Source organism: Haliotis asinina, chromosome 3 (assembly GCF_037392515.1).
Source record: "Haliotis asinina isolate JCU_RB_2024 chromosome 3, JCU_Hal_asi_v2, whole genome shotgun sequence".
In the NCBI taxonomy this organism is placed as follows: Eukaryota; Metazoa; Mollusca; class Gastropoda; order Lepetellida; family Haliotidae; genus Haliotis; species Haliotis asinina.
This window is the reverse complement of record NC_090282.1, coordinates 63,956,299-63,968,717: the sequence shown is the minus strand read 5'-3', so window position 1 is coordinate 63,968,717 and position 12,419 is coordinate 63,956,299. Positions and strand designations below refer to the sequence as shown.

Sequence of the window (12,419 nt, the reverse complement as noted above, 5' to 3'; positions counted from 1 at the left end):
TGCCCCTTCTCTTCTTATTATGAAGCAGCCAAGTGGGAAATTGTGCATTGCTTGTGTTTTATAGTCATGCATTTAGTCTCTTCATGTTGGAGTTAGCCACTGGTCTGCCTGTGTGGGTTCTGTACAAGCTGAAGGAACGGACCTGATTGATTCACAAGGAGAAAATTTGTCAGTCAAACCTAGACGAGTGTAGATCCTCCATTACGCTTCAAGTCCCATAGGGATTTGCACAGGGATCATGACAAGTGGACCAATTGTCCATGCAAGATTTATGTTTGCACAGTTCAAATTACTATTGGTGTAAGGTGTATATTTTGATTAACATTATTGAAATATGTGCTGGTGGATATTGTTTTTATGATATATTTTTTTATGAAAAAGAGTTAGCTTTTCACACAAATTTTGGTTGTATTTTACATTATAAATGATGAAGATCCCCTGATAAAAAGAACTGTGCCAATTGAAATATTTGCCGTAACTCTTAACAGGTAACAGGGACTGCTTTACAATGGTCATTCATGAACAATCAAACAATAGTTGGTCACTGCTAGTTACAGTGCACCCATGAAGATCCAGGACCTACATTTTTGAAGCTGTCTTGGTGCTAAGGTACATGTAAGTTAATGTTAATGTGTGGCACTTACGACTATCTTAGCACTAAGAGAGCTTCGAAAATCTAGGCCCTGGTTAGACTTGGTCTCAATTTTGACAACCCATGCTTGTTGTAAGAAGTGATGAGATCAGGTGGTCAGACTCTCTGGCTTGGCTGACACATGCCATTGTGTCCCATTTGCCTAGGTCGATGCTCATGGTGTTGATCACTGGACTGTCTGATCCAAACTTGATTACTTACAGACAGCTGCCATACAGCTGAATATTGCTGAGTTGGATGTTAAATAACAAGCAAAATTCAGTTACAGTGGAGTAAATGATTGGATGACTTTGAATCTCAGTGAAGTAGAAACTGGAATCTTGTTTCACGTAAAGTCAAAAACATGAATGAATGAGAACAATAATTTTTTGACAATTTTAGACTCTTAATAGTTTGATGCTTTTACATTTTATATCAGTTATTTTTGTAAAATTATGACAACTTAATATTGTTATGAAGTGTAAGTGTATTTTCTATAAGTAGTTGTAACACCTACCTATTTCTGATTACATCATCTACACGTCATCTGCACGAAGTTGAGGACGTCATGTATTGATGAGTTAGCCTTTTTGAATAAAACATGAAGGTTGACACCAACTCCCTCGTTGTGTCTTAGTGCACATGCATGGTGTAAGTGACACCTCCACATTGGGTACATTGCGTGAAGAATCTATTGTTTGCGTGTTTCCAGGCGTATGCTGCAGGGTGCAACATTGTTATACTAGCCAGCAACTTTGAGAGGGTACAAATCATCCCTGGGGTCTCCCATGGCAACATCAAAGTCAGCTGCATCGACTGCTCAACCGACACGGGCAAGGTATGGTATGATTCTCCTGTACTTACCGTGTTTAATTATCGGAGTTACGAAAGAAAATACACTGGTGCTAATATTCTCTAAACATCCTGTACATTGTGATTTTTCTTTTATACTGTGTAAGTATTATATTGTTGGATGTTTTCAAGCGGAATAGGGCTGCAACGAAGCCACTAAGAGGTGGATATGGTACATATCATCAGTGTTAGATTTGGGTGAAATTTGGAGTGGGTCCAAATTGATGAAAATAATATTTCTGGACCCCCTCCAATGTTAAATAGAAGGGCAGATGTAAAATAGATGGGCAGATGTAAAATAGAGGGGGTCCTCACTTAATTTGATGAGTCAAACACTCCAAAACCTTCTCTTGAGCCAACACTGATATCATGAATACTGGGTTTTACAGTGGAATGCACTAATTGTCATTCAACAATCTATCTGGCAGGCCTATACACCTGGAGATAGCCTAAACATGAAAACAACACCCAACAAGGTTGATGAACTTCAAAAATTGTATTAGAACCAACACAAGACTACATGCGATTTGACATCGTTTCGCCACAGTGAGTGAGTGAGTTTAGTTTTACGCCGCACTCAGCAATATTCCAGCTATATGGCGACGGTCTGTAAATAATCGAGTCTGGACCAGACAATCCAGTGATCAACAACATGAGCATCGATCTGCGCAATGGGGAACCGATGACATGTGTCAACCAAGTCAGCTAGTCTGACCACCCGATCCCGTTAGTCGCCTCTTACGACAAGCATAGTCACCTTTTATGGCAAGCATGGGTTGCTGAAGGCCTATTCTACCCCGGGACCTTCACGGGTCCGTTTTGCCACAGAGGAATATTATGCAGATATGTTCTACAATTTCCTAATGGTTAACAGGTAACCATATAACAGAGTCACAAACATGAACAGGTCTATAAGCAACTACAAGAGATACTTCACCCTGCCCTACCTACAACGATGAGGTAGCTACTCAGTATCACGGGTGAAAACAACACTCTGTCAGAAATATAGACAACTCAGTGGCAGACTGTGGAAACTTCCACATCATCATGATGAATAAGTGCGGTTTAACGAGGCAACTATCAGGCTATCACTGATTGACTAACTATGCTAGAAATGGTGTAAAACCAAACTCACTCACTACTTTGTCCATTCTCTCCATATCAAGCTGACTTGCCATGGTATAAGTGGTTATTCTCAGTTTGAGGTCCCCAGTGGACTTTACCCTTCAAGTATAAGATATTGTCATATGTGATCTGTAAGTCCTTGTAAGTGGCATTGTGTTTAGCCCAGTGGGTAAAGCGTGCTGTTGTCATGTCAAAAAGCCTGGTTTGATTCCCCATGGATAAATTGTATGAAGCCCAGTTCTGGTTTTCCCTATGATATGGGTAGCCTGTTGGTTAATGCCTTTGTTTGTCACACCAAAAACCCAGGTTTCATCCCCCCCATGGGTACAATGTGGGAAGCCTATTTTTTATGTCACCAAACGTGATTTAGCTGGAATATTGCAGAAGTGCAGGGATTGGGATAGACAATTTGACAGTGGGCCATTTTCAAGATTATTAGCCATTTTCTGAATTTGGAATAGGCCACTGCCCTTGTATCAATAGTAAACAAATTTTTAATAAGCAGTTTTTCGGTTTAATGTGCAAAATGGCCAATGGCCCCTGCCTTTCCCAATCCCTGAAAGTGGAATACACCTAAACTCGCCCCCCATAATATGAAACTTACTGCTAACTCTTTGGTTATTCTTCTGTTTTCTCTTCTTCAGATTGCAGCCAGCTATGGCAGGAAAGTCCATATATTTGAGCCAACTCCTCTGATTCATGAAAGTCAGCATGTAAGTAGCCTGGGGTTTATAGAGAAAATGTTAATAATGTAACTTATGATCATACGTCGTATATTTAATTCTCACTTACCTAGCGCACATGTTGTGTTAGTTACAGATCATAATCAGTGTTAGAAGTTACTTTACTGTTTGAAAACGACATGCCCCAAATATTTTAGTCTTAACATTTAGACAATGACAAGGCTTCCAATCTCATAAAAAACAGAATATGACATTTGCAAAACTGCGGGAGGTCGTGTCAGCAAATTATTTTTTGTGAATGAACAAGTCTGATTTCTGTCAATGGTCAGTTCCGCATGAAAAACCTAAAGACCATGCTATTATGTGGTTGTGAATCTTTTATACCCCATGATTTTTTAGTGATTCAAACATCTACATTTTGCCTGGCACATTGTCTAGAGAGTTTTTGCTTTGTTAAAATAAAAAATTCCAGATTGAAATTTTAAAGGAGCTAAAGTGGAATAATTTTTAAAAGACAGTATCTGTTCGATAAAAAAAAATTGCAACATCATTTATTTGGAATGGGCAACTTAGAGTCAGCTGATACAAGCACCTATGGAAGAGTCATAGTTCTGTTTTTTGAGAGATTGACAGCGATTCCCATTTTTCAAATACCGTCATTGCTATGTGTGTACATATTTGCATGGATGACATGTCAGGTATATTGGATGTTCAACACTATTGTGTCAAAAATCACTTCAAAAGACACAAATTTCCTTGCATGGATCATGGGCACTGTAGGTTTGGTATTTTTACATGTTGGCCATCATTCTAATGTTGAAAATATTCAGTCACAATGTTTTTCGATGTGTGTTTGGTAAGCACTTGGTATCACAGACATCACAGTCATTGATTTGAAAACATAATTTATTCATTGATATAGGAGTGGACTGGGTTAGTTGTCAGGAAATGATTGCCACTCAGGACGCTTTGTAACAATATGAATAAGATTCTTGAGAAAATGTAGCGATGGCTATTAGATTTAGTCTTACAGTCAACACCAATCACTTACTCCGTTGTTAATGTGAAGATTAGATCTTAGGTGTTCATGGTTTCAAAATTTACTACAAATTGTCCAAGACTAACACAACTCCGGAAGGGACAGGGATAATCTTCCTGTAGATTACCACTTTTACCGTTAATTAAAATTCTTGTGCACGTAATTGATTTCCAGGGGTGACTTTTATACATCATTAAAACTGGCCATTAAATTCGTGGTGTCTTAATTTGATAATTTATGTTGTATATACACATTGTAAGTTATAATGGATGGATGGAGTCTTGGTTAATGGTTTCACGCCAGTAGACATTTTAGTAGGCTGAATGATGGAAGAGGGTATTTTGTAAGCTGGATAACTGTAATGATCAGACTGTCACTGGCTACTGTACCAGTTCCTGTAGCCTGTGAAGATACAGGCTTAAGCAAAGGCGCTCATGCCATTATGACGATTAAGATTTTTTTTTAAATATGAAAATTTTGAGATGACCCCTGACTTAAAATGCTTCACAGTACAATATATCTAGACAAGGCCAGACACTTTGGTATACCCCACCTGGCTTCTGTGCTGATTGCTACGCTACCATGGCATGCAATCGATTAAAACTTCATCTAAACATAATCATGGGTAATTTGCCTATCGATCACCACTCATGACACCTACAAGTTCTTTATTGTTATTTCTGCAAGTTGACTGAAAGCCAGGTGTTAAACAACAGATGAGCAAAACAAACAAACAAACTGATCTGTTTTTGGTTTCTCGGTTACTGTTTTTATGTCATCCCCATGTAAGCAAGGGAGACAATAGTGAATCTCTGCATTACTTTTACAATTGCTCTTGAACTTTTTGTTGGACCAAATTAATGTTGTAGATAGCATAAAGTACAAGGACGTTTTAAGTATATGTTATGCAATAGAATGTTGACTGGTACATGTGTAAATAGGTCCTTGATAAGTTTTTTGGTTAATGTGCCTATCGTTGTTTTTGGTGTATCACCAAACCACCATCATAGTATAAGTTTTTTCAACCAGTTCCACTGTAAAAGTATTTTTGATTGAATGATGGTGTAAAGTAGTTTGCTAAGACCTTATTAGAATTAATTATAGATCAGCTGACCAGAAATAAAAGAAAACTTGAAATATGAAAATATTATTTTATTCAATTCTACGAATGGCATTGGATAGTGGTCTGCTTGCCAAATGGAATATCCCACACCCTTTTTGAACGGTGTAATTGTTCAACATCACAGAAATTATGCCCAATTTTAACCTAAACTGGATAAGCATTGAGACCCCAATTTCCATCCCTGCACGAAGGCAACATGTTTAGATACATGAGAAATATAAATCTGAAATATTTGTGTTTTACCCATTTTGTAAACCATGACGTACCAGCCAGTCGTTAGTTTAGTCATGTACACACCTCTTACACTACACCATGTTATTGTCTTTGTTCTTTTACTTCAGGGACATACAAAGGTTTGTTTGTGTGTTTGTTTTGCTTGTTTTCTTGCGTTAGCATGAGCCTTTATCATGTTCATGTCCTCCAATCAAGAAATCACTACTGTATATACTTTTAATCATGTTTGACTTGTGCATTTAGTTTTTGTCACACTTTCATCCCAGTGATTTTATTGTGCTTGGTTTCTCAAGTCAGCAGAAAGAGCTACATGATAGTTGATCTTTCTAATATTTTCCCATAATACTGTTAATGCAAGATTTAAAGGATCTTATGCAAGTTCTTTATTGGTATTTACTCTTTTCTATTAGTCTTTTTATCTATACTGCATGTAGAATTGCAAAATCTTGACTCAGAAGAAGTACATAGCATGGATATGGCTTGAATTCTTCAAAGCTGGAAAATATGAGGAACGATAAAAATTATTTTCTACTTTGCATTTCTAAGAAATATATGAAGTATATAGTTCTATATAGTCAGTGTCAGTTATTTAGGGGGAGCCACCATATAGCTGGAATATTTGCTTGAGTGAGGTGTTAAGCACTGAAGAAACTTGTGAATTATGTTTCACAGATGAAATGAGATGCTGTCATATTATGAAACACTGGTTTGTCTGGTCCTGGTGAAATTATTTTTTGACAAATGAATTTCAGGGCTCAGGGAACATATACACGCATAGAGGGTACATCAACCTATAGGCCACCTTGTTACCAGTGAACAACTTATAGTGTCTGCCTCACCTCTGGACAAATGAATTTGTATCAGACAAGAAACTTGACCCTTTTATAGTTTTAGTTACCACTCAACCTGTTGCTGCTATGATTCAAGACTTGTCAATGCCCCCAAAATGAAACTTACTGTGTGAGAGTAAACTTTGGAGTTCAATTTTTGGTGAAGTTTCATTATATAATTTACTTGTCCTTAATTCCTCATGGTGCTACCTGGCACTTTGGTTTCCTATTACAATTGCTGTGGTGATTTCTTGATGACTGTTTCGCTGTACAAGTAGAAAGGTTTTAATTTGAACTTTCACTTACTTAATATTTCAGAGATTTTGTCTTGGTTGATTACATGCCCCCATACCCAGACAGTGGGATGTTGATCATAATATCAATCACTGGTTTGTCTGGTCCAGGCATGATTATTTGTAGACTGCATCCATTTAGTTGTAATATTACTGAGTATGGCAGAAGAAAGACGAAATAAACTAACCAACAGAAATTTAATCATATATTTGTAGCAAAGTGAGCCCTGAACTCAAAGAGTGAATTAATATCTTTCTGCTTGAAAATGCCCTCATCTGTTGTTTATTTGGAAGTTTCATATGAAGTGACATTGTTAGGTTTTGTTAGAAGTGCTCATCTTGATGTTGGGACTACCAACTTGTTATCCTAACGTTTAGAGTTTCAGGGGTTAAATTACTATGTGTTTACTAAACAGCATCTCAGTCAAATACACTGTTTTGTATCAACAGCATGTCCAAGTTTCTCCTATGCAGGATTATTTTATCAGGCCTGAATGCAGTGGAATTTTAACCCCTGAAAACAGCTTCTCCTTGCCATGTCTGTGCTGCAGTATCTGCATAGATCTGTTATGAGAGACCTCAGTGTGATTCTGATCTCTTGTAAACCCTACTGAATGTTATATCATTGTAGTGTGTGCACAGATCAAGGCTATGTTCCTCCAAGTTTTAGTCCAGATTCACTTTTGTTTTGTAACAACCAATTCTTAGTTAACTGTGGATTGTTTCTATTTTTGTTTCGTCCAAGCACCCACATGTTCACCATTTTTACTGTGTCCTTTGACTTCATTTTTCATTAGAGTTTGGTTTATTTGACTGTTTTAAAGTGAACTTGTTTAACTGAGAAAAGGTCAACTAGACTTAAGTGCATTGGTCACTTAGTATTGGTAGGTATGTGTGACCATCTTGGAGGACAGGTGCTAGGTGTACTGGCAGGCTGAGAATGATGTACCCTGGTGTCATGGGTCAGTTGTTGTTAGTTGTCTGGTAAGCTCCATGCTGATTTGTATGCTTGAGGTGGCTGGTAATTACTATACTGCTTTGTAGTATAAAACTCCTTCAAAGTTCACATGCTCACTTCAATATGGGGCACCCACGTAGTCTAGTTGAGGAGTATCCGTGTCAAGCAAAATATGCAACACAGGTGGCTTTGTCATGTAAGGAGCTGGCTTCACTGAGTAGAGTTGACTCCCTTAGACATGTCACTGTTGCTTCCTTTTGTAATGTTAGAGTAGCCTCCCTTAGAATTGTCAGAGTTGCCTCCCTTAGACATGTCAGAATGCAACTCTTATGGGTTTATATACTGGTTAGACAACTACATTTGTCCTTATGGGTTTCACCAAGATGTAAACACCTGTGACCTGAATCTCATTGGGCTGTCTTGCAATGTCAAACTTACAACTGAAATACTATTCAAAGTTCCATCAAATCAGACTCACTCATTATAGATCTATAGGTATTTCTTGACTTGCCAAAATCATCTTTAAATGAGAGTAATTACCCCTTTTTTAGTGAAAGGTATTAAATATCATGCAAGTTATCCTTATTCTGTTTTACATAGTGCATTTATCAAGTTTAACGACAGAGTATTGTTTGATGTTAAAACTAGTGGGCACATAAGTTATTGACAAACTTGTGAAGGTGTTGTCGCTGTGTGTAGCACGGTGAACTCGGTGAATCAATGACGTATTGATTAAGTCATGTAAACATGGTAATCCAATCTCACATCTCACTTGATTCAAGTGAAACTTCATTGAACCGATTGAAAATAGGAAGCTTTTATTGGTATTTTTTCCTTTTATTTATTTTCAGCAGTTTTCTCAGTAGGAATTTTCAGGTTACTGAAGGCATGAAATATGAGCGACATTAATCGTAGAACATTGTCGCAAAGTCTGACAACCATATTCAGGGTTTAGGATCGTTTTATGGTGCAGTGTTACAAGATTGTGGTCATCCAGACTTTATAGTTAAGTCGTAGTTTAAAGCAGAACTGTTGCAGTGTTGTGAGGATAGTGATATTGAGGTAAAGTCACTTGCTTCTTGCATGAGTTGACATTGTCTCTTATTGTTCACTATCAAAATCAACAATGTGTGGTTTTTGTTCATCCTACCCCGTCTGATAACTTGCTGTTGTTGATAGCTCAGGCATTTTTGTTTGTGACAGTTACATCCTCAGGCATACTTTATAGCGTGTTCAAAGCAGACACGCAGCAATTTATCATGGATTCCAAACAAAATGGCCTTGCAGGCAAATTGGGGAAAATGTAATTTATGTAATTATTAATATAATGTAATAAGTGTTAGGAGATGTAAATCTGTACATAAAAGCCTCCTTATTTTATTGTTCCTGCTTAGTGCTGTATAAGGCACTTCTACTACACAGCCATAGCATAATAAGTTTTATGAACATAAAATGGGAAGTTTTTAATACCTTTTTGCATCTTTACTACAATTTCCTATTGAATTGGAACAGATGATAGTCTTCTAATATGTATGGGAGATCTTCCAGTTGGGTAATTTTGCTTTGTGAAATGGGATTATTTTTTTTTTTTTTCATAAGACTGCTTATGCTTTGTGTATTTTGACAAATTTCTTTGTCTATGAAAACTGGCTTATTTTAGTGTTGTGACATTTGCAGTATTTTGTATTAGTTGTCATATCGCCAGGTGTATGGATAAGTGTAGAGTTTGCACTCGAGTCACAGCTGCAGGTTTATGCATGTGACTGTGCAGCCATCATGCAGGTGACATTGTGCAAAGGGGAAGGTCAATATCAATGTCATAAAGATGTCGTGGAAGAAAATAAATGTCATGTCACTTTGTTTGATGTTACCTGGTAAATTGTCTTTGTTCTTCTCAGTCAGAATCTAAAAATAGTGTTTTCATTTTATTTCTGCACACATCAAGCATGACTGGCTTGATTTAAATTCCTTTAGTAATCATGTTAATTGCATATTTATGCATTTGTATTGTTTTGATGAATTCCTTGTAATTGTTTTCAGAATTAGATTTTTTATTTGCAAACGCATGATAGTTGTACTTTTAAATGAACATATCAACACTTTTCACAAAGGTTGCATGATATTAACAGATCTTGGCTTCAAATATTTCATTGATTGATAGAAGTCTTAGTTTGTGAGTTATCTACAATGTTTTCTGTCACAATGATAACTTACATCCATTGATGTTCATCCCTTGGTACAGCTCAGACATGTAATACATGTTTATTCTTTGTCAACAGAAACTAGACTATCGCTGGTACAAGACTGCTACTATTGAAACAGAATGCTTCGTCCACTGCCTCAGTTGGAACATGGAAGGTGAATATTCTGGATTAACACAGTTCATACTTGAATTATGTCTGTGTTTCCTTTTCCAGAGCATCTAAAACGACATTGTTTTTCAGATTTTCAGTGTTTGATATACTGATGTCAGTTTTTTTCTCACAAACTATTGACCCAGCTCATAGAGTGGGATGAGCGAGTGTAGTTTTATGCCACTAGTGGGGGTCTGTTAATATTTGAGACAAATTAGCGTTCAACAACATGAGCATTCATTTGCACAATTAGGAACTGATGACAGGTGTCAACCAAGTCAGCGAGTCTGATCACCCGATCCCGTTATTCACCTCTTACAACAAGCATGGGTTGTTCCAAGATCAATTCTTACCTGAATTTTCATGGGTCCCAGCTCACAGAGGCTGGTATAGATTCAGCAGGCTACCTTGCCTAATCGTAAATCCAGTCATGAAAGGGGATATTTGCAGAAATATTTATAATTAGTTATTAACATATTAGAATGTAAAAGACCCATTGGGTAAGAGAAACCCAGGTTCAGTTTTCGCGCGGAGCAGTTATGACCCAGTACATGTTAGAGTCCAGTATGTGTTCAAGATCTGACATCTAAACAAGCAATATGGTAAAAGGTGTTTCTACACTGGTACCCATTATAGGTGTGATGATACACAAAATTCATGATATGATATGTATAGTGATATCTTGAAACGATACAATACAATTTGATGCATATCACGATATGCTATCTTTTGTTATTTTCTTTTAAAAGGTATATTTTGATATCAAGTAACAGTGTAAATTTTGACATTCACATCAATTTCTAGGGAAAATGAACAATTTTAAGGTCAATGTATCACGATACGATCGTCAGATAAAGTATCATGATTATAGATACTACAGTATCTCGTCACAGCTCTAGTAACCATCTTTCATACACCTGCTTTCATACTATAGTTAGATGTGAGGTTACTTGTTGAATGATTTGACAGTGTTTTAGGCTCACATACAGAGAGAAAACGTGAATTTTTAAAAATAAATGGGGGTTAGAGACGTTTAAGGTAAAGTACTTTTGAATGGGCCAGTCTAGAAACTGTAAACACAAATGTTGCTTCTTGGGGCCTCAAAGACAATAAAAATAATCTGTGGCTGACCATGTGAAAGTGCTGTGCCATGGCCTTGGTGTTGACAGAATCACCAGATACTGACATTGTTTTTTCTATAGTTTTAATTGATTTGGTGATGGTCGAGTCGATAGGTACCGTGCCAGCTTGTCTTTGGATATTGATTCCTTCAAAGAAATATTTTTTTTATTTTTTTTTTATTTTCATATTTTCAACATACAGACGTGATTCACAAAGAAATATGATTTTGTTCAATACTTTACTACTTGAATCTGTTTTTGACCTTGAAGCGATAGAACTGAAAAGGCTTTAATTTTAACTGCATCATCTTTAGTTGCAAAGGCCTTAAGTTTGACATGTGCCCATTGCACCAGTGATCTTGATTTTCACCTGTTACATGATGTAGCTTATAAGGCCTTAATTGGAATTGTTTTATATCTAAGGCTTTATTCTATTAACAATTATATACCATAGCATCAAAGGTCTTTGTTTTACTTGTTATGTGGCATACTCCAAATGCCTTTTGATATCATTCCCTACTATAACTTAGAACCTTTTGTATTAAAGATTTCACTTTTTACCTAGTATTTGTCATGGTTCAGTTCATGACTTCTGAGGTCTCATACTTGATTGAAAAATTCTGTAATGAAAATGTATTTCAAGCAGAAGTCTGACTATGCTCAGGGAAGATTCCAACTGAGAACTTTCTTCAGCAACTTACGCTTGTCATAAAAGGTGACTAACAGGATGGGGTGGTTAGACTTTCTGACCTGGTTGTGGCATATAATTTCAACTGGGTAGATCAGTGCTCATGACGTCAGTCACTGCCTTGTCAGGTCCAGGCATGATTATGCACAGATATAGGTGGAATATTGCTGAGTGCAGTGTTTATCAACAAACAAACATACTCAAAGGCTTAAAGGTTTTATGTACAGGCGATCATATCACTGTAGGTGATGTAGTTACAATTTACACAATAGTATTTAAATATTATGCTAAAACATTATTGGATGAAGTGGGGTGGAGGTGTCATTGAATTTGTACATGACCTCCAGGGAAAGTCACTTACTTTGTTCATAACTTTTAGAAGGGTGAGGGGCATTCACACTGCATAAAGATCATCATCAATCCACAGCCACAAATTATGAATGGTCTCTCAGCACTATGAATGCTTTGAGGAATGGCCCCTTGTCCTG

General features: G+C 36.9%; 1 protein-coding gene across 3 annotated transcripts in view; it reads left to right on the top strand.

The window, feature by feature from the left end:
• The window catches only part of LOC137278305 (dmX-like protein 2), a 96,310-nt gene that overhangs the window by 17,504 nt on the left and 66,387 nt on the right, over window positions 1–12,419 (top strand). For all 3 annotated transcript variants that reach the window (XM_067810557.1, XM_067810556.1, XM_067810558.1), the window contains exons 2-4: window positions 1,344–1,469; window positions 3,253–3,321; window positions 10,048–10,126. In XM_067810557.1, coding sequence (XP_067666658.1) covers window positions 1,344–1,469; window positions 3,253–3,321; window positions 10,048–10,126 — 274 coding nt within the window. The remainder of the gene's footprint in view (window positions 1–1,343; window positions 1,470–3,252; window positions 3,322–10,047; window positions 10,127–12,419) is intronic.